The sequence below is a fragment of the Falco biarmicus genome, chromosome 11, assembly GCF_023638135.1.
Source record: "Falco biarmicus isolate bFalBia1 chromosome 11, bFalBia1.pri, whole genome shotgun sequence".
NCBI classification, from domain to species: domain Eukaryota; kingdom Metazoa; phylum Chordata; class Aves; order Falconiformes; family Falconidae; genus Falco; species Falco biarmicus.
This window is the reverse complement of record NC_079298.1, coordinates 14,437,030-14,458,637: the sequence shown is the minus strand read 5'-3', so window position 1 is coordinate 14,458,637 and position 21,608 is coordinate 14,437,030. Positions and strand designations below refer to the sequence as shown.

Here is a 21,608-nt window from a genome sequence, read left to right as displayed (position 1 = left end):
GATCCAGGCATGCGTCCCTGTGCAGGACTTTCAAGGATGGACCAGGTGTGTGCAGGCTGACCGAGGTCTCCAGCTGTGACCCTTTGCTTTGTGACACTGCAAGCTCTGGAATGCAGCTGCTGCTGCCCAGAAACATCTCTGGGACCCTTTGAAGGCAGTGCTAATTGCTGCACTACTGATCAAGTTAGCAGAAGCACCCAGCTGATGTGTTTTGCTTGCAGGCCCATACAGCTCCTAGTGGGACACAGCCCTGAAGGGACACCCGTGCTCACAAAGGTGCGGGGGCAGGCAGGCTGTGGATAACACAACCCAGCTGCCCACAGACTCCAACTTTCATGAGGTTAAAAAGCTGCTACCCTCGGGAGAGGAGCTCAAAATGTGCTGCCAATTTTGTTAAAGAGGAGTGATTTCATTGCCCTGCACTGGGGTAGAGCTTGGTCTGAGTCCTGCTGGGGCAGGGCTGGAAGTTGGGCTTGAGCAGGTCAGGTCTAAAAGCGGGAGATATAATCAGAACTCAAGACACTGAGCAGCCATCAGTCTCTGCACTTCATTTTGGGACTGGCTGCATTTTCTCTTAAGTGCCATTTAACAACATGAATGGGCTGTGAACAACCTGCCAGTGAGAGGCAAACAGATAGGTCCTCTTTCTCTGGTTTTATAAAGCTCTCCCTGGAGCAGCAGTGCCAGGCAGGCAGGGCAGGGGTGAAGCAGCACTGGGAAAGCCCTGTCTCCCTCTGCAGACCTGCGTTGTGGGAGAGTGGACCCCACTTCCAGGCCAGCCTTGGCAAGAGAGCAAGGAAAGGTGCTAGAAGTGTTTAGGAATGGCTGCATGTCCTAATGGAGGGAGGGCTTGAGTGGACATGGCATTGCTGAGAGCAAATGCATGGGATGGGAGAAACTTTGGGATCAGTTCTGTCCTGGTGGGAGGAAGGGCCAAGATGCTAAAAGCCAGCCCTGGCAGTGTGGGAGGGAACAGATAAGGGCTTAAATGATTCCTGGGGACAACAGATGACACTCAGGGGGATGTCACCAGTTCCTGTTGGGGCATACTGGTCCTGGCTGGGCCCTGGTGCAGCAGTGGTGTGCCAGTCCCCATGGGAAAGGATTGCCAACAGGATGGGAACAGTGGCAACTCCAGCACCGCCTGGCTGGCATTGAGGGGCTGTGTGCAGGAGTCACCCTGGCGCAGCAGGGTTGTGCTTATCTTGGGCTGCTGCACAGGAGAGCCCCTCAGGGACACCCACCCTCTCTCCTGTGCTACCGGGACAGGCAGCCTGAATGTGCCCCGCGGTGCAGCACCCACCTGGCAGGCTGTCACCTGGCTTGCCACTGGCAGGGCCACCACAGCTGGCAGGGAGAGCGGGAGAGGGCCGCAGCCACCAGCCAGTACCTTAGGACCCTGCAAGGAGATGGGAAAACTCCTTATAAGCTGTGTGGGGCACGGAGAGCCCCTGGGAGAGCAGGGCCTGTGCGGCCTGCCAGCTGCCACCTTGCGGGGTGGGCAGAGCTGCCCCGGCCGGGCAGAGCCCAGCAATCCGTCCCCAAGGCCAGGGGAACGGGTACCTCAGCCTCGTCACCTCGGGCAACTGGGGGGCGCGGGTGGGAGCCTCCGCGCGCCCTGCATCCCCCGCTCCCGCACACGGGGCGACCCACGGCCGCGGCCCGGGCCGAGGTGGAGGGCGGCCCCGGAGGCACCGGCAGGGCCCGGCACGGCTGTGCTGCCACCTCCTGGCGCCGGAGCGAGTTCCGCCCGCAGCGGGCTCCCCGCCCTGAGCGGGGAAGGAGGTACGGCGGCCCCAGGCGGGCCCGGGCGCTGCCGCCGGGCCGTGAGGGAGGCAGCACCGGGCCCCGGCTGGCCGCAACCTGCCGGGCGCGGGGCGCGAACCCGCAGTGGCAGCGCCCACCTCCGCGGTGCGTTCCCCAAATGGCTCCGGGCGCTTCCGGGCGCCTCTTGGCGGGAGCGGAAGCGGCGCTGCCCGGCTCGCTGTGTTGGGCGCACCGTCTCGCTGGCCGCGGAGCCGGCGCCGGTGGGTGAGCGCGGGACCGGCTTGGCTTGGGGCTGCTGCGTCTCTGTGGTGGCACCTTGTCCCGCCCGGCCTCCCGCGGGCTCCCCGGGACCCCGCCGCTGGGCTCCGGGCCGCGGGCTCGGCCTGCGTGGCCCCCGGGACCTGCCGGGTACCAGGCCCGTTGTTGGGCCTGGGGCGGGGGATGGGGAAGCGGCTGAAGAGGGAGTGTGTGTGTAGATATACGTGTGTGTGTGTATGTGTGTATATACGTAGATATACCTCTGCGTGTGTGTGTGGGACAGGCCGGGTGGGAGGTGCACGTTAACCCCGGCCCCCTGGTTTCCCTCACCGCCCAGAGCTGGAGGCGGCGGGCAGGACGGGACAGCAGGGCAGGCCGGCGGGCAGGCGGAGAGATGGCGACGGGCGCAGACGTGCGGGACATCCTGGAGCTGGGTGGCGTGGAGTCGGAGAACACGGGCACCATCAACAAAAAGGATATCATCAACTCGGATAAGGTGAACTGCGATGCCCTAAGGGGCTGCTGCTTGTTTTCTAGCCACTGACTGACTTTGCATGTACTGTCTGGGGTGGATATTGGAAAAAAGATGGAATAAAGCATGTTCCTGCTGTAGTCCGTTTATTTTCAGGCTTCCTAGGAGTATGTGGAAATGCCTGGAGGGCCCCACTCCTGGGTTGCTGGTGTTCTTAGTTAACTGCGCTGTGGCATTGGAGGTGGTATTTAAACTGGAGCTGTGTGAATGGTGTCCTGGCCCCGGGACATTTTCAGCTGTTTCTCGAATTCCCATTTTGTGCAGTGAATGTGAAGTATGTTTACCATCTAGCCCGCAAACAAATGGAAATAATAGAACACAGTCCTGTTTTAGAAGAAAAAAAAAAATCTGACTTGATTGAGTGGTAGGTGTCTTCAAACCGTGGAAGCAGTCCCCGTGTATGGCTGGGGTTTGGGAGAACTGGGGTATGTTGTTGCCCACTGGAATATAGGCAAGTTAGTAAGCTCTTTTAAGGACCTATGCTGTCATGTGCTGTGTTCTGTGTGGTAATATGCTATGATGTATTGTTGCTTTCTGTATTTTAAATTCAGGCAAGGTCTTGGCTGTCCCATGCTTTGCAAGGTATTGGGAAGGTTAATTCATGAGTAGTTACGGGATGTGGAGGTGCTTGGATACGAGCTGGGGGAGAGAGTTCTCTGGTACAGAGATGGTGTGATTTGAATTAAAGCTGGTGTATTTTTTTGGAAAAAATACACCAACCCACCCCAATGCCACCCCAGACATACGCAACCACTGCAATCCCTGTAAATGCTTCCTGATTGTTGCCTCCACTGAAGTGTCTCTGAAGAGAGGCACAGTGGTTTCGTAACCCCTTGCTTGGGATGGGATGCACAGTACAATTGATGTAATGGAAAACTGATGAATTTCAGTAATTTAAAGGCTGAAATGTTAAAATTGTCAGTTATCAGCTGTATTGGTGAATAGTGTGTGTGGTGAGCCGCTTGTTGGCTGGATTCGGCCTGCGATGATGTGCCAGTGAGTATTCAGAGTTGCGAGTTCTTTGATTTAGATGCATTTGTCTGTTAGGTATCAGAGAGCTGAAGGACTACAGGTGTCTGTCTGTGTCTCTTGGAGCAGAGAGTAAGATGGGTTTCTCTTCAAGTATGCTGTAATGGAAAGATGGAAGAAGGGGAGGTGCAGTGAGAGGTTTCGGTGAGGGGTGCAGGAGGCCACTTGCGGCCATGAGTGAAACATTCTGAATTTCTACACAGTACAGAACCTAAATCAAACCAAAGGTATAAGCCATTATCGCATGGAGAGAGAAAAATTGCTAATAACAGTGCAGCACTTGCTCAGGAAATAGATCTGTTCTCAATTAGAAAAGAAACAGATTGATGTCTTTAAATCACAAGAGAACCGTGAAGTACTTTCCAGTCCATTAGTGACTGAGAATGTTAAAATAAAAATTACTAGGCATAAAAACATTTAAATCAGCAGGACCAAGTAATTTGTTCTCAACTCCTAAAAGAGCTGGCTGAGCTGATCTCTGGCCTGCTGATATTAACATTTAATAAATCTGGGAACTTTGGGGGAATTCCAGAAGCATGTGTTCAAACAGGGTGTGCGGTGACCTGTGGGTAACTGCCTCAACTGGCCTTACGTTGCTCCTGGGAGAAGTGATCGACATGCTAGGAGAAAGGTGTTTGATTAGGTGTGAAAAGGTGCTAATATAATGAATGTCTGTCATGAAGTTTTATGGAAAGTAGTTGCAGTCCAAGCTGACAGATGATTATTTTTTTAGTGGGATTTTGAATTTGTTTGATAAAGGTGACTGTATGGATTTAATACAATTTATGGTACAGCGTTAGTTTTACTACTGCAGAATACTCTGATTTAAAAGTTGGTAGCAGTATGGTAAACAAGTACTTAGAAGTAATGACATGGCTAGTAGTTATAAAGATGGTACAGTTAGATCAAACACTCTGGACTACTTGGTAAACTTGGCCTACTTAAATAAAGTATGCCTTGTTAATGTGGCTGTTACTGTATCTACCTGAATCCAAAGCTGATTGCTTTATAAACTTGCGTATGTGACATGAGGTGGCCTATGTCTTAGAAACCATCAGTTCTGGCAAGGTTTTAGTCACCAGATCCAGTAGTTGACACTGAATTCCTCGTCTGAAGAAACTATATAACAAAAAAACTAACAAAAAATATTCTTTGCTGTATAAATGGGAGAGTGGAAACAGGAATAGGAGTTTACTTTTGTAGGTGATACTGGTAGTTTTGTCATGGGGCTACTGCAAGGGCTTGATCACAACTGGGAAAACCTGAAGTTGCTGCAGAACAAAGTGACAAAAGCTAAAAGAGAGTGAGAAGACATTTCTTATCTTCTCTAAAAGGCAGAGACTCACTCAATTAAAATGCATTAATACCCTTGTGTGAGGACAGTGCTTACTTAGTAAGAAAAGGCTTAGTCACCAACCCCTGAAAACTACAGCCAGATGTTCAACTTGGAATTTAGTTGAGTGTTATCAGCAACAAGTGTCTGAGTACTGGTGAGTGCTGTCACTGAAAATGGGCATGTTTTGCTCTCAGTGTCTTCCACGAGGAACAGGCACTTTCCTGGAGAAATTCAAGGTGTCTAAAACCAGATAAAAGTGAAAACCATCACAGAGGGGCAGATTATGTAGTTTAGTGTTCCCTTGGCGATTGCTGATTCTGAATCTAAAATGCAATTCTTTTGTTTCAGAAAAAATCCAAGAAATCTTCGGAGACATTGACATTTAAGAGGCCAGAAGGAATGCACAGAGAAGTTTATGCGCTCCTCTACTCTGACAAAAAGTAAGAGCTTGTGGTCATCTGTGCAGGTTGTGGGGTAGGCTGGGCTTTTGGTGGCAGGGCAGCATCCTTTTGGAATCATGGGCAGTCTCACTTCCCAGACTGATTCCCCTCTGTGCTTGGCCCATGCTTGTATCCTTCATTCTTAGACAGTCATAGACAGTGTCTGTCTTCTAAATTTGAGGGGTTTGCTCTGTGTAGGAGATGAATTAGGTACAGGCACAAGGCTAGGGCAGAGAAGGCAGTGTTCTTACCCTTCTGTATCTAATTCTGTTTGCAACTGGAACAGTATGTGATTTTATTTCTGCAAAAAGAATTCTGCTGCACCCTGTATTTAGCTTGTGGATTGTGCCCTTGCTTCAGAGGGCTCTTGCACAGTTTGCTTTCCAGATGGTTCTGTTCACACTCACCTGTGCTATGGATTCTGTCCTCTGATGTGGGAAGCATTGGAGTCTGGGAAGTGCAAAACCTGGAATAAAGTTTAGACCTGGGTGTTCCCACTGTGAATGTTGTTGTGGCAGATCTCACTCTGAGTCTGAAATCTCTTTGGGTTTGTCCTGGGCTGCTTCTTGCTTCTTGTCAGTCAGTACTTGTCTCCACCACAGGGATGCACCTCCACTGCTGCCAAGTGACACAACTCAGGGTTATCGAACAGTCAAAGCAAAATTGGGGTCCAAGAAAGTCCGGCCTTGGAAATGGATGCCTTTCACCAACCCAGCGAGAAAAGATGGAGCAATGTTCTACCACTGGAGGAGAGCAGCAGAGGAAGGGAAGGACTACCCTTTTGCCAGGTTCAATAAAGTATGTGGGAGCACTTGCAAACTAAAGCATATAAATAGCAGCTGGAAAATACCCTTTGGTCAGCTTCTTGAATGTCCAGACAGGAAGCTGGTTCTTTCAACAAATGAAGGTTGAGTTAGATTTGGCAATTGCATTTTAAATTGCAGCATGGCCTGCATCTATGTGGCCACAGACTATGAGGTCTCCAAATAGTTCAAGCTAAGTGGGCTCGGTATGTTGTCAGAGCTTGCTGGAGGCCCCCTGTGTTTCAGGTGTGTGGTCATTGATTTGGTAAGGACACACTCTGCCGCTTAATTCTGTTCCTAACCAGCATCCTCCCCCTGATTACAGGCTCTGGGTAGTAAAAGATATTCTATTCTGAGTGAGACATTAAAGTTATAAGTCTTGTTATTTTGCCCAGTATGAAAAAAAATGCTTGAGCTTCATGGCCAAAAAGCTGGCTTGCAGCCTCTTGGCCAGATTCCAGCACAGATGCTGAATTACGTTGCGTTCCCTCTGAAATTGCTCCTGTGGTATCAGTGTGGTGCAGTACCCTGTTCTTTGCGTCTTACATTAAATAGTCACAATGTGTTGTTGTAATCTCCCGCTGTCTTTCGTCCCAGATGTATCTGCTTTGAGTGGCTGGGGCTTTCATGTGTATGCACAAAGAAAACTACATCAAGATTTAGACTTCAAAGTCAGGACCTCTAAAGTTAGGAATGAGCAGAGTTAGGGTGCCTCCATAATGTAATTTAACCCCCTTCATGCTGCAGATCTGAAGGGGGGGAAAAAAAAAGTGTGTGCTAATATGATTCCACAAAAGCTCTGCTTGCGTATAACTGTATACAACACTTTAAGTTTGTCACCCACAGAGCATCAGCTCTAACAAAGCCTAGCTTCCTGCAGAGTTAAGTGGTTGGTTGACCTTATGTGTTAGAACACTGAAGCTCAGACTGATGCTTTTCCTCTTGCTGGGACATTGGTAAGAGTCTCCTGTGGTATCTCTTCTCTGATGTCTAGGGTGGAAGTCTGAAGCATGACTCAGAGCACCTAACTAGCTGTCTGAGTGAAACTTTGTGAATGTAATTGTTTCTAAGACACTACTGCTGTTAACTGTTTTCAGCTGAGTTCAACTGAGTTTATCAGGGGGACCACACATGGGTGCTGTAATTATACGATTCTTGTTTCCTTAACTTTATCATGTACTGTGAATTGACAGACAGAAGAGCCTTCAGCAAGTCTGCAGCCTTTAGATTAGCGGCACTGACCTCTGCCATCTGCACATGTGCAATTACATAATATTAGGAGCAAGTTACCTTTGTGGATCTGTGGTTAAGAGGGCAGAAGGCGCTGATGAGGAGTTTTGCAGATACTTGCTATGTCAGAAGAATTTTATTTACTTTTCCAGACTCTCCTGTGGGTTCCTTTTCACGTACTTAATACCTCTGCCCGAATCTCTCGCTCCCTTGGCATAAGCCCATTTTCCTGTGTGGTCTGTTCTATTGGTCACTCAAGCTCTTTAACCTGGCTCCTGTGTCACTGCTCAGTTGCTTAGTGTTTTCTCTGTGCTTCCAACCTCCAAACCAAATCCCTCCTCTTCATGGTAAGATCCAAAACGTAAACTTAGGTTTCACAGTGTACACTGAGCCTTGCACCAGGGTGTGAAATAGGAATCTAAAAGCAACTTTCACTGGTGTCAGAGCAAAGGCCTCTCTGAGCCTGTTACTCTGTTTCTGGCTACCATTAGTAAAGGCTTAGAGAAGGAGCATGAGAATGGGGCAAATACAAAGCTTTTTTCTCCTAGCTTCTGATGGTCTTTGGCTTAAGGATTTCTTAACTTGGAATTTGTGTTCAATAATTCTTGCTACGTATGTTCAGGGCAGAAAGCTGCTCTGTGAATATCCCATGATAACGAGTTCTTCAGGTTAATTTTGTATGGTGTGTAAAGGTGCTTTCTTCTGTTAATTTTAAACTGCTGCCTTGGGATTTCATTTGGTGCCTCTTGAGATCTTGCATTACGCAGTGTGGTAAATTGTCCTTGCTATGTACTGTGTTTTCCATAATTTGACATGTATCTGCCCTTCTGTGCTCTGTCTCACCCTTGTTCTCAAATATCCTTTCTTTTGAAATGAGTGGACTAGGAGTGAGTGTTTCACTTATGGAAGCATGGCAGCTTTGTACGTTGTCTGTGTTTCTCTTTATTTCCCTGATCATTTTTACTGCTCAGTTTGTCTTTTCACCACTACTAGGCATTGTGCTGATGTTTTCACAGACAGAACTGTCTCATGGCTCCAGGATCTTTCCTGAGCAGTTTCAGCTAATTTAATGCCCATCATTGTGTGAGTTTATAGTGTGAAATGTAGGACTGAGAGGGGTTTTCTGGGCCATTGAATCCTCTTCTTGGCTCTTTCAGGTCCTGCAGCATCCAATCCCTTTCATAAACTGATCAAGTTCCTTTTGAAAAGCACTTGGATTTTCCTGCCCCTGTGCTTCCTTGGGAAGCTGTTCCAGACTGTCTGCTCCATTTCTCATTTCCAGGTTAAATTTTCCATGTTAAATTGGCATTTCTTAGAAAGCCAATTTCTTTGTCCTTATTTCACTTGTTCTCTTCTTCCTTTGGGTATTCCTTTCATTCCATCTAGCATACTTGAAGCCTGCAGTCAGATTCCCTTTCAGACTTTCTTTGCTAGGCCCCTTTCTCTTCCAATCTTCTGTGGGAAGGCAAGCTCCTCACCCCATTACTCATCCTTGTTGCTCTTCTCAGTACTTGCTCCCATTTCAGTTCGTCTTTCCTGATCAGGGGTCAGTAGAGTTGTAGTCGGTATTCCTGCCAAGGTCTTGTGCAACTGAAACCCTGCCAGTTTCTGCTGGAAATCCCTTTTTGGGTGTCGTATTTGCATTTTCATGGCTACCCTTGCATTTGAACTTATAGTCATCCTGTAGCTGGCACAGCATTTCTGTCTGGTGAGTTCCTACCTTCTCACTTCTCAGCAGTTCTCACCTGAGTAGCCATGAGTGGGGCTGAAGAAGTGTTTTGGAAGTGGTTTTGCTCTTGTTCTGTTCTCTTCTCTGATCAGGTGTCTGCCACCTTCCCTTAGATCCACTGCAGAGAGCCCTGCTGGCTCTTTTCATGTATGTATGCTACTATAGAAAATATTTTTTTTTTCATGCTGTACACAGGACATCCTTATGATGTCTAGTTTGGCTTTTCTCTCATTGGAAGTGGTACTTGAAGGTTGAAGTGCAGTACATCCCCAAGAGGTGTGCTTCACCTTTTAAGTTCCTGTGTGTAAGCAATGGAAGAAGGCAGTAGACCTAAAGAGGCTGTGATTTGGAGGCTCAGAAATGCTCCTCTGAGATGTATGGAGTTCATGAAGGTGACTTTTTCTGGTGTAAGATTCAGGAGGACACAGAGGTGTTGAAGCATGTGCGCTGCTTGCATGCACATGATGTTTTCTTGTGGAGGCTCAGGCTGAGCAAAGTTACACTGGAGGACTGGTGGGAGAGGGTAAGGGAGGAAAGCACAGGCTTGCTTGTACTTTTGCTTTACCATTCCCCTAATACAGTAAGTATTTTTACTGTTCCTTTAGTACTCATGTGACACTTGTGTTCTGAATAGAGCCCTTGCAGAGCAGTTCCAGGCTGGGACAGTGGTGTGGGTTCAGCCTTTTAGGCACCTGAGACACTCTTGAGAGTTGGACTGTTGTTTGGCCCTGTGGCTCTGCTGGAAAAAGGGTGAATGAGGAAGGGAGGAACAAAGTTGTTTGCCAAGTTTATGGCCCTCAGTTGTACAGTGTCCAGCCTTTCAGATCTTCGTGGCCCTGTCTGCACCAAACATGAAAGAAGTGGGTTGTGTATCACAGCAGAAGGTGTGCTAAAAGCTCCTTGCCTTTCACATTCTTCCCATTCAAGTGAGCGTGTCCCAACCCAAGTAAAGAGTTGACTGTCAGAGCAGGTTATGTCAAGGTATTGGTGCTGCTGTATGGGAGGAATGTAGGGAGGCTGGCTGAACCTTGGTTTCACTGTTGTGTTAGCCTGATAATTCTGAAACCTATAGTCAGGATGTGGGTTGCTGACCTCTCTGTGTCAGTCACCTATTTCAGGTTTCAGCCTTTCAGGCCGTAGTTCCTGATGGGCTCCTCAGAAATGTCAAGTTTGTGGCCCTGAGGTCATGCATTGCTCCTTATCAAGTCCTCTGCCTGCTCGTCATGTTTCCTACCAGGACCCCATTGCTTAGGGTCCTGGCAGCCCCTTCCTGTCCATGTGCTGTTCCTGTTTCTGGATCAACTATCTCAGCCCTTAGCAGCTGGCAGTGAGAAGGGCAGTGCTGCAAGAGAGCTACCATGTTTTTCTTCTCTCTGAATAGACAGTGCAGGTACCTGTCTACTCGGAGCAGGAGTACCAGATGTATCTCCATGATGATGCGTGGACCAAAGCTGAGACAGACCACCTCTTTGACCTGGCTCGGCGTTTTGATCTGCGCTTTGTGGTGATTCATGATCGCTATGATCACCAGCAGTTCAAGGTGAGTCCCGGGGGCCAAGGTGCTGCTAGCAACTTGCTGCTACGGCACGTGCAGGGCTTGCTGCGCTGCAAAGACCAAATTACCCTTTATATCAACTTAATTAGGGGAAAATAATGAATTATTGGCAGCAAGGAATATTGAATTTCCACCACAGGGCATTGCTGCTTGCTTTGTTTGTAATTAAATCCACTGTGACTTGTGCTCATTCCCTGTTGTGTTTTATTAGAAAGTTAGAAGATTTGCCCTGCCAGGAGAACAACTCATTGTTCCTTTAAGATAAGGTAGCTGGGGAGTTTGTTTAGCTGAGCAGGATAGGTGTCCTGGGTTCCAGGCTGGGCCCTGGGAGAAGCTAATGGTCCCTGGGGATTGGAATTTTTCCCTGGTGCTGCTCCTGACTTGTGGTCTGACCTGGTGCAAGTTTCTGTCATCCCTGCTGTAAAGCAGGGACCATAAATGGTCTGAAGATGCAGCCCTGGTGTCATGATCGTAAATCTCCTGTAACTGCTGATTCTGTGCCTCCTGGTGACATGGTGGAATGATGTGACTCCTACAGGATAGCTCTAAACGCTGGAGCTTTTTGTTGCCCTCTAAAATGCTTGTGTGAAGAGCCTGTACCAAAGTGAAAAACAAGTCTGCCCATCTGGGCAGCTCAAACACCTTTGGTGCTTGGGGTAGGGGAACACAGCTCAGAGTCTGTGTACCGATGGGCAGTGAATTGTTGCAGCTGGTTATGGCTGGAATGGCCATTGTCTGGAGCAGGTCATAGGAGGCCTCCTGTGCATTTTCCTGTTCGTAGTTTTTCTCCTGTCGAGAACTATCCTTGCATTCTTTTATCTGGGAGTGCTTCACTGCTGTATTGTCTCTAACCCTCTGCTGTATTATTGGACCCTGTGGTGGATGTTCACAGCAGTAGCTGTGAACTCATGACAGTTAATTCACACAGTTCACTGAGAAACTCTTCCTTCCCTGTGGTTCCACTGGGACTGGCAGGGCTCCCTGCTGATCTTCCTCCCAGGCACTGTGTCTTATACCCTGTTTGACATCCTTCAGCCAGTGGTCCTTAGCTGGCTACTGCACAAAGTTTTGCTTGGTTCTTCCATAATGTTGTCCTGCTTTGATGTCTTCCATAGAAAAGATCAGTGGAGGATCTGAAGGAACGCTATTATCACATCTGTGCCAAACTGGCTAATATTCGTGCAGCTCCAGGCACAGACCTGAAAATCCCAGTCTTTGATGCTGGGCATGAGAGGCGAAGGAAGGAACAACTGGAAAGGCTGTACAATAGGACACCAGAGCAGGTAACTTGGGGAACCCGAGAGCATTGCTGCTCCAAAAGATTTATGATAAGTTGCATCAGTAGGTGGATGAAATAGACCAGAAGGTGGGAAAGGGGAAAAAAGAGACTGAACAAGAAGAGCAACACCTAAGTACTGCTTTTATTTTTGAGTTCATGTGATTTTAAAGGATACAAAAGGACAATAACTGATAAATCTGACTATACATGAGAGAGGTTAGGTGAGCAGGGTTATGGTCTGTGACACTTAGTATACTAGTCCTCTGAATTAGAAACAAATTCTCATGTCAATGTCCTTGGAAGTCCCTGAGTCCCACAGGGAGAGAGTTATTCCCTTCAGAGTAAAAACCTTCCAGAAACATCAAAGACTAAATCTGCATGTTTAGTTCTCTTTGTTGAAGCTGTGTAACCGTCCCAGGGTTTAAAGGTTAAGGAACTGTGTGTCCCTCAAAGGCTGGGGAAGAGCATCCTTTTCTGTTAGTAGTTCCCATTAATGACAAGTTCGTACATGTAATGACTCTGCTTGTCCTTCCCGCATTGACAGGTGTGCTGCTACTAGGCATAGCTCTAGGTTCTACATACTATGCCTGGGGAGGGGAGTCAGCTTTTCACAAAGCTGCATTTGCAACTGCAGTACATTTGGGCTTTTTTACCCTTCTGTCTGTGCTTTTGGTCTCTTTGTCTGGAGGCGGGATTGATCATTTATGGGTGCTACTGAAGGGTGCATCATAAATATTGTGATACAGTACCTGCCAGTTTGTAGGCTGGCATTGCCATGGATGCAGGGTAAGGCTGTGGAGCATGATGTGCTCTGCAAAGCCAAGATCCTGGGGCAGGGGAACTTGGTCATTCCCAGGCTGGCCCGGAGCAGAGCTTTTATCGGTAGGTGGCCCCCTTGCCTTGCCAGGCCTCCTCTGCTGCTCTGTTTGCTTTACTTGCTCTGGTCTGCAGGTGGCAGAAGAAGAATACCTCATCCAAGAGCTCCGCAAAATCGAAACCAGGAAGAAAGAGAGAGAAAAGAGAACCCAAGATCTGCAGAAGCTCATCACAGCTGCTGACACCACCACTGAGCAGAGACGCGCCGAGCGCAAGGCTCCCAAGAAGAAGCTGCCACAGAAGAAGGAGACAGAGAAGCCTGTAAACATTTATATTTTTTTTCTTTTTTCTTTTTTTTTTCCTTCCCCTGCTTATGCTCTGGCTGGATAACATGTTTCCTTCAGCAATCCTACTGGAATCAGGCCCTCTGCTCTTCTAGGGGGAGTAGCTGCTGGCTGCCTTCTGGCAGATGCTTTTCTGGCTATGACTTTTGGAAGGCAGGCTGGTCTAAGGCAGCCATTGTCAGAGACCTCTGGTGTGCTCGCTGTCTCTCTTCCATTGGAAAAATGCTGGTTTAATCCTGTTTCCCTTTCCCCCTTTGAGAAACAGGATGAAATGATGCCAGCCGTTCATGCCTCATGGCAGGGAGAAGCATCTGTCTCCCTGCTTCTCCCAAGTGTATTCTGGTACTGCTATGCAGGGTTGTCCCACAAACCTGTTGTCTTTCACCTGCCTTCTTTTTCTAGTCCAGGTTTCCCTTTCCTTCCCCACTCCTGGGTCTCGTCAGCATTTCCCCAAGCTCAGTACATGCCCCTCTCCTGATCCTCATCTGTGATCAGAGCAGCCTTGCCATGGGACTCTTGTGTTCTGGAAGCTTTTGCTTCTTACTTCTGCCTGAGCCGAGCTAAAGTCTAGGAGCCCAGAACACAGGTTTCAATTCACATTTGATGTTACCTCAGTTTCCCTTAATGGAAAGAGGACAGCATGGACTGAACTAAATTCAATACCTTCAGCAGGAAACAGCTGTTAAAAAATCTCAGATGTTCCCAGTGAGTGCCTGGGAATTCCTGTCCCTCCACCTTGTGAACAGAGTGCACTGATATCATTGTCCTCCAGAAGGGTCTGTGCAGGGAGGGGAGGGAAGCAGTGAATGCTAGACAGTTATTGCTTGATGAAGTGTGCCTAATGGCCACGACTTCCTTAACATTGTTTTGGTTCCCCCCCCCCCCCCAGCCCCTCTGTGTAATTAATATCACTGGGCACCTTGTGCATTAAATTCCCTTGAGGGTTGGTCTGGTAAAGCTCAGCCATGGCTGGCATATATCCCTCTAAAGAAAGCAGCTAGTTTTTGGTGATAATGAAAAAAGGGTGGTGATGGAGAATGGAGCTGGAAAGGTGCTGAGGATGCCAAGGTGAGGGAATTCAGCCCTAAATGTTGGCTGGTGCCTGTCTGCAGGCATATAGCGGATAGGCATGCCAGGGTGGGCAGAGAAGCAGTTTCTATTGTTGCACTAGCATCATTTCAACCATGACAGAGTCCATTAGGAGTCAATTACCAACTATAGCTGGGAAATGTTAAGAAAAAAAATGCATTTTAACTAAGAATTTGAATCGGGAGCTGCATCAGCATCATTTCAACAAAGGAAAATCATTTACCAAAGAGTCAATTGAGGTTGAAGCGTTTACAGCATGTACAGGCACGCAAGGCAAAAGAACCCATTTAATTGCTTATGCGCTGAGTGCAGTCAGAGTTGTCTCGGCTAAGCCAACGATGCTGATTTACCCTCACTGCTTGTGTCAGGCTGTTCACCAACAGACTGGGGGGCAGAGTTCAGGAAGTCTGAAAGCCAGCCTTCATCCAAAGGAAGCAGAGAGGATTGGGTTTTGATTGTAGCCGCCTTTGTCTCTAATAATCCAAGCAGGGAGGCTACATCCTACCAAAGATCGACGTGATCCCTACAAGTTCATGAGCCCTGTTGGTATTTACAGAATACTTTTTTCACCATGATCATGTTTAGAAATCTCTTCCTGGGGCCCCTATTTATTGGACTGATCAGAGAACTGAAAAAAATCTTAATGCCTGGTCATGCAGAACGGTTTGCAAGGTGCTGCCTCAAGACCAAGACACAGAGATATGAGAGTCATTGGCAGGGAACTTGAGTCACTGTCCTTGAGTATCTCTTACGATCTTGGGGCAGTCCTGATTGTCTCAGCCCTGTCTGAAATGAACAGAGAGCAAGCTGCAGAGCCTCTCTGCAGAGAAATGTGGGAGCAGCAAGGCAAACATCATCTCCAAAGAAATTGGGGGATTTGAGGTGACTCTTCCTTTTGGAAAATTGCAGAGACTGTGGCTATTCTTAGAACGAATCATGAGTATCACTGACCCATTCAGTGGACCCCACACCATTCAGTGCACAGGGCCCTGCAGACATCTTGGTTTAATCATTGAAAAGTTTGCTCACCTTGTGCTTTGCACAGCAGCAGAGATTTTTAAGGGATTGCATTTTTTTTTCCTATTTTGTTGAAATGCAACTAAATGCTGTATTGCCTAGCAGCAGCAGCTTTAGAAGTTCGCTGCCTTGTATTGCTATGCTTAAAATTTGAAGTGGGGAAGAAAGAAAACTGTCTAACGAGTGGACAAATGGCAAAATGTGTATAAACAGCAGGCCTCCCTGGAGGGGTGCAGTCCTTACATCCTCATTAGTGGGCTCATGTCTGTACAGATCAGAGGTTTCTCAGCTTGTTCCTTAGAGGACTTGCAGTCAAAAGCCAAGATTTAGTGAAATCCTGAGCTGTTTTGATCAGTGAAATGGGCCTAAGTTAGATAAGGATGATATTGTGCAAATATGCATATGTTAGCATAAGGAGTACCATTTAGGGTTAGGGTTTTCTGCTTGTATGAGTGGGTGTAAGGCTTTGTGTAGAGCAGTGCATTTAAACCAACCAAACAAAAATGTTTGAACTCTCCAAAGATACCTTAAACTGGAGTATTTTTCTCAGTGAAGTGCTTGGGATTTTCCCATTGAATCCCATTGCTTGGGATTTTCCTCTTGCCTCAGCTCTGACATGTGGCCATGGCAGGTGGTTCTCTGTCATAGGAAACGGTTTCCCCTTCAGATAGCCTCTATATGAAATCTTGCATTTCTTGTGTTTCCTGCATCAACACATCCTGTTTCAATCTCTTTCAGGCTGTTCCTGAGACTGCTGGCATCAAGTTTCCTGACTTCAAATCTGCAGGTGTCACACTGCGAAGCCAGAGGGTAGGTGGTTGTCCTGGTCCCTTGGGACCTCTGTTAATATCTTTCAGTCTGCTTGTCTGTCTCCTCATCTGTTCTCCTTTTATAGCTAAGGAAAGGCAAATTTTTGCCTCTAAAATAAGAAAGGAATCCCATAAATGTGGAGACTCAGAAACCTGGAATGTTGGCTCTGTGAAAGCCAGCTCATCGCCTTGCAGGGGCACCTGGACTTGCTGTTGTTTGTTACTTGTGTGCCCGTTTTGCTATTAAGACACATGTGACAGACCCAAACGGAGCTGGTCTAGTCCAAACAGAGCTCACAGCCAAACAGGCCTCGCAGCACATGTGTGTTAATAGGTGAGAGGTGCTTTTAAGAACTGGGTGTTCGGGTTGTGTCTTGGAAAAAAGACACAGACACAAACACATACAATTTTTAGCTTTCCTATTTCCATTATCTTCAGAAAATATTATGGGGAAAAGCCCTTTTGTTCATTCTGTTGCACACGTATCCCTGAGAACTTTGTTGCTGTTTTATCAGCAAGACTTAATACCTGTCTCTTAGTGACAGGTTTTGGGATACCAAGTATTAACCTGCCTGGCCGACTGAATGTTTTCAGAGGGGTTTTGATAGCAAAATCCTGTTTGCCCAGTACAAGTGCTTTTTTTTCCCCTAGCCAAATAAAATAATCTTCAGTTGCTCTATTGTAGCAAAGGTGGAGAAATAGGTTCCTTGCCTGGCACCCTCACTTGGCATAGTAATTTTCTAGGTCACTTTTAAAGACTGTTTTATGGGATGTTCTTTTGATGTCAAAATAGTTTCAGATCTTTCTGGGAACACCCTGGGGCTGTTAATAGAAATGTGTTTGGAATCACGTTGCTTTGGTGTATGGGTGCATGTGCACGTTAGAGGTAGTATGCCTCAGCAAGGTCACTGCTGGGGAACCCCTTTAGTGTACAAGTGCCACTGTCTGCAAGCTACCTGTTTGAGTGAAGGGCTACAGCCTTGGGAAAGTCACAGGCAAGACTGCAATGAGTGTGTTGAGATCTGTGGAGACGTGGCAGGTGTGTTCTGCACTAAGAAAATTTATGGAGATTGATTTGGATTTTGAAAACTAATACATGATGGTTGATCTTTATTTTTTTTACCCTCTCTGGAAGAGAAACTGACAATGACCTTTCAGTGATGGAACCATGTGGCAAAGCCAGCAGCCTTTTCATGTGCCAAAAAGGCAATTCAGCTCCTGGCCTTTGTGAAAATGGGTGCTACATACTTCTTCCTATTCTCTTTAACATCACAAAATGCAGTGATAAGCTGAGGCATGGCAGTCTGATTCAGCAACTTTCAGCCTGCAGTATCCAAGCCCCTGGGATGACCTAGAGCAACTTCCTGTTTTTATTGAAATTTTTAAGCAGATAAATACTGTTACTAGAAGTACCAGTGGTATGCGAATTGAAACAGATTGCAAATCACCGATCTAGGTGAAAGAACAACACTTTGTTGCTTGGAAATGTGAAACCTGCTTCCAACTCAGCAGAATGAATTAATTTGTGGCTTTTAGCCAGTCACCGGGCTTCCTTGTTCCAAATTGTCCCTGTTTTTAAAACGGGAGCTAATAGACTCACTTGCTTCCCATATGGGTGATAATAGGGAGAATTAATTACGCTAGGTCAGTATGGGCCTTTTGAACTGGTAAGAGATGCTGAAGTGCTAAGTGGTATAGAGTTGACAGTCCATACTAATCTGAATTATTTTTCTTGTGGGATTTATATGGCAAACCCTCTACGTGCCAGTGGTATGGAATTGATAAGGGCGGGAGCCAACTAGGACTAAGTGTGGAACTGGGATGCTGTGCTGGAAACTTGTACTCTGGCAACATCCAGCATAAGATGTTTTGCCCTGGGCACATTGGAAAATGATTTCTAAAGGTTTGTGACGTCCTGCAGTAAATTCTTTTGCCTGAGGACCTAAAGGGTTCCTTACCTAAAGGCTTCTATTGTCCTCCTTTATTTTGTACTTTGCTACTGTGCTTTATGCCTTCATAGGCAGGTGAAGTTGGATTTTGCACTGAGATCAGGGACTCAACCTCTGTCACATGTGAAAAATGTACCATAACATCCCCAGGATAATAGCACTTACTCTTTGATTAGAGAGGTGATCTTTTTTTCTGAGGATTTTCAATTAGACTGAGTTAAAATTAATTTATAGGAATGAGTCCTTGAAGAAAAAGTTAGCAATCTGTATTCAACTTAATTTGTTCCCAGTAGTTTTTATGACAATAGCCCTGGCTTTTCAAATTCTCCATCGTTAAAGCTTACAAAATCTTATGTGCAGGCTGAATTTTAAGACTTACCCCCACCCCCACCCCCCCCCACCCCCCGGATTAATGGTCACTTACGGCCATTATTCTTCATAACTGAAAGTTTCTCCTTCAGCAGATGCTGAAGAGTAATCTCCAGTGAGTTCAACAAGCTGCCTTCTATCACAGTGGCTTCAGTCTCCCATTGTTCTCCATGGGACTTTGCCCACAGGCAAAGAAGGCCATAGCCCCTGTGCCCTTGCTCTGCATGGGATTTCCCCTCTGTCTCCTGACAGCACAGACTGCAAGTTTCTCTAAGGCAGTAGGAAGCTGGGCATTATGAAAAGCTTCATCTTAATTCAAGGCGGTGTATTGCCTTGGTGCCACTGAGAACAGGAGGCAGTAGCAGATGTTTTGGAAGGGGGGTGAGCCTTTCGTGTTTCAGTTTCTCAAAAAGGAGCTTTAGACCTTTGCCTTTGGTGTTAGTAAAACTGTTACGAAAATAACACAAGAAATGTGTTATTAATCCTAAGCATTACTTCTGGAAAACTTCCTGTTATACCAAGTCGGCTCAGCTGGGAGGGCAGACAGCCAAAGAGCCAGAGGAAATGAGAGATGGGTATGGAATTTGTACAGGGAAAGGAGAGGAAGAGACTAAAGGGAAAGCAGGGAGCTATGAGGAAGGAAAGCTTTGCTGAGGATCTGCTTGAAGGAAAGGAAAATGGGATTTGTTGAACTTGAATCTTTTCCAGGACCCAGACAAACCAACAACCACGTTTGTGATCCAGGCATTGTCTTGCTTCTGTAGGGCAGAGCTGAGCTGGTGTAGTGGTTTAACCCCAGCCAGAACTGAAGTACCATGCAGCTGCTTGCTTACTTCCCCCGCCCTGGGATGGGGAGCAGAATCAGAATGTAAAACTTGTGGGTTAAGATAAGAACAATGTAATACTTACAATAAAAATAGGAAAAAAAACCCCAAACAATACTACTAATAATAACAATTATAATGAAGAGGAGGTAGAAGGGGAGGGGAATAGAATCCAAAGTGGAGGGAGAAAATATGTGATGCACAGTACAATTGCTCACCACCCACCGAGTGATGCCCAGCCAGTCCCTGTGCAGCCATCAATAGGTGCCGGCCAACTCCCCCCAGTTTATATACTGAGCACGACATTCTGGGGTATGGAATACCCCTTTGGCTAATTCAGGTCAGCTGTCCCGGCTGTGTCCCCTCCCAATTTCTTGTGCCCCTGCAGCCTTCTTGCTGGCAAGGTCTGAGAAAATGAAGAGTCCTCGACTTAGTATAAACATTACCGAACAACAGCTAAAAGTATCAGTGTGTTATCGGCATTGTTCTCACGCCAAATCCAAACCACAGCACTGCACCAGCTACTAAGAAAATTAGCTCTATCCCAGAACAGTTTTGAATTCACTACAGTGTTTCTGTATCATGTTGTGTTCAGCTTTAAGTTTAACCTTTGTATTTGACTTTATTGTGTTCAGAGCAGTTGACATCTTTTCAGTGTGTTTTAAGTTGCACACCTTCTCTCTCAGCCTTATCTGCAAATTTTAAGTTACGATTTCTTTAATGCTGTTGAATTGCTGCAGTAGGGCTTTTAAGAAGGAAGGTGACGGATGGAAAAGGGTAGATGTTTGTCCCCACTCCTGCCTGTTGAGGTATAAGTTGTGTATCGTTGCTCTGTTGTCATGGCTTTGAAAACAAAAGAACTGGAAGAGAATCAATTGAGTGATGTCTTATCTGGAAACAAAACAAAACTCTGGGATGACAAGGAGTTTGTAGAGATCTTAGTCCGCAGAAGGGACTGAGGGATGCTCCAGCTTACATCATTCCCATCCAGCCACTTCCCCTCAGAAAAGGCTTCCAGCCAGCAGCCTGGCTTCATCTGCTAACTGCGATCTTGTAGACAATTTGCCAGTTGGACCAATTAGAGAAGTAGAGAAAGGAAAAATACAAGTACGGTTTTAGTACCTGCTGATTCAAATATTCATACACACCAGCTTTTAAATATTTACTATCTGCTAAACATTTTTTTTTTTTTTTTTTTTTTTTTTTAGCACTAATTAATGAGTAAGAATTTGCTGTGGTTGTGGGGGGAATGTGATGTGCGTGTGTGTGTGACTTCCATTTTTTTTTTCTTGGCGTGGGAACTGAGTGCTTACTACAGCTCCAAGGTGATTGAAATTTCTAGAGGAAGATGGGGCTTTATGTATCTGTTTAGACATGTTTATTTGTCATATTTGATCTGACCTACAATTAAATGGCCAAGCACGCAGTCTGTTTACTCTGCATTGGAGGCTGTTGGCTCTGTTCCTTCCCTGTCATTAATGCAAACCCAGACCTCATCGGCTGTGAACATGTGAAACATCTGTCTGTCCTCCTGTGATCAATACTGTCCCTTCAGAGGTTTAGCTTTGGAAGCAGTTCCATAAAATATCAGTTATTTTTATTTGGATTTGATAAATTTAATTACTTGGAGCAATTAATTATTTATTTGTTTTGTATTGATTGCACTTGAAGGCATCCCGGCATCAATCTGATGGAGATCAGCATACCCTTATTAGGTAGGGAAGTTTATGTTTCCAGATCTGAACATTCCATGGATTAGTTAGCTGGGATGTGCTTGTTGCTTCTGCTAGCAATTTTTCATTAGCAAAGTTGTGTTTTGCACTCTAAGAGAGTGGATGAGCGTAATTTCCATGGGGAGCCTGACAGAGGTGTGGAAGGGAAAGTAGTAGTCTCATTTCTTAAATAAATAAAAATTCATAAAAGTTATGAACAAATGAAGCAGGCTGGATCGAATTCATGTTGTGCTATTGCCATCTATTTGTTGTATTACATGCCCTTTAATTAGGGCCAAGAGAGTGCTGGTGCATTTCTTAATCAAACTCCTGCCTGTAGAGAATGAAATAAGATGAAAATATTGGAGTATTTATTTTTAAAGAGAACAGCAAAGGATACAAAGTCGTGAATGGATCGAGAAGGTGAATCCAACACTTCTCTACCTCCATTCTCATTCTTAGCTAGAATGAAAGGCAGTTATGTTAAACTGCTGATGGAAAATGCATCCGTCACCTTTTTTGTGGAGTTCTTTGGTGTGGGAGAGCACCTGGACCAAAGCCTTAGTAGGCTTTTGGGTATAAAGAGAGCACTCTGGGTACAGTAATGGGGACTTTAACTTACAGTTCTGGAAGGGACACCCCGTGTTGCTGCTTCTGTTGGATCATCAGGAACCAGTGTCTCTGCATTACAAGGTCTCAGGGACTGTTTGCAAGTCCTGGA

The 21,608-nt window shown here is 46.4% G+C and overlaps 1 protein-coding gene across 5 annotated transcripts in view; it reads left to right on the top strand.

Moving 5' to 3' along the window:
* The first annotated feature begins 1,893 nt into the window (after window positions 1–1,893).
* Window positions 1,894–21,608, top strand: part of DMAP1 (DNA methyltransferase 1 associated protein 1) — a 35,702-nt gene continuing 15,987 nt past the window's right edge. Inside the window, exons 1-8 of one of the 5 annotated variants that reach the window (XM_056356704.1) lie at window positions 1,894–1,911; window positions 2,363–2,521; window positions 5,271–5,362; window positions 5,965–6,160; window positions 10,506–10,664; window positions 11,795–11,962; window positions 12,910–13,095; window positions 15,963–16,034. In XM_056356704.1, the coding sequence (XP_056212679.1) occupies window positions 2,420–2,521; window positions 5,271–5,362; window positions 5,965–6,160; window positions 10,506–10,664; window positions 11,795–11,962; window positions 12,910–13,095; window positions 15,963–16,034 (975 nt within the window). In that variant the 5' untranslated portion in view covers window positions 1,894–1,911; window positions 2,363–2,419. The other 4 variants (XM_056356703.1, XM_056356702.1, XM_056356706.1 and 1 more) reach the window with 4 other exon arrangements.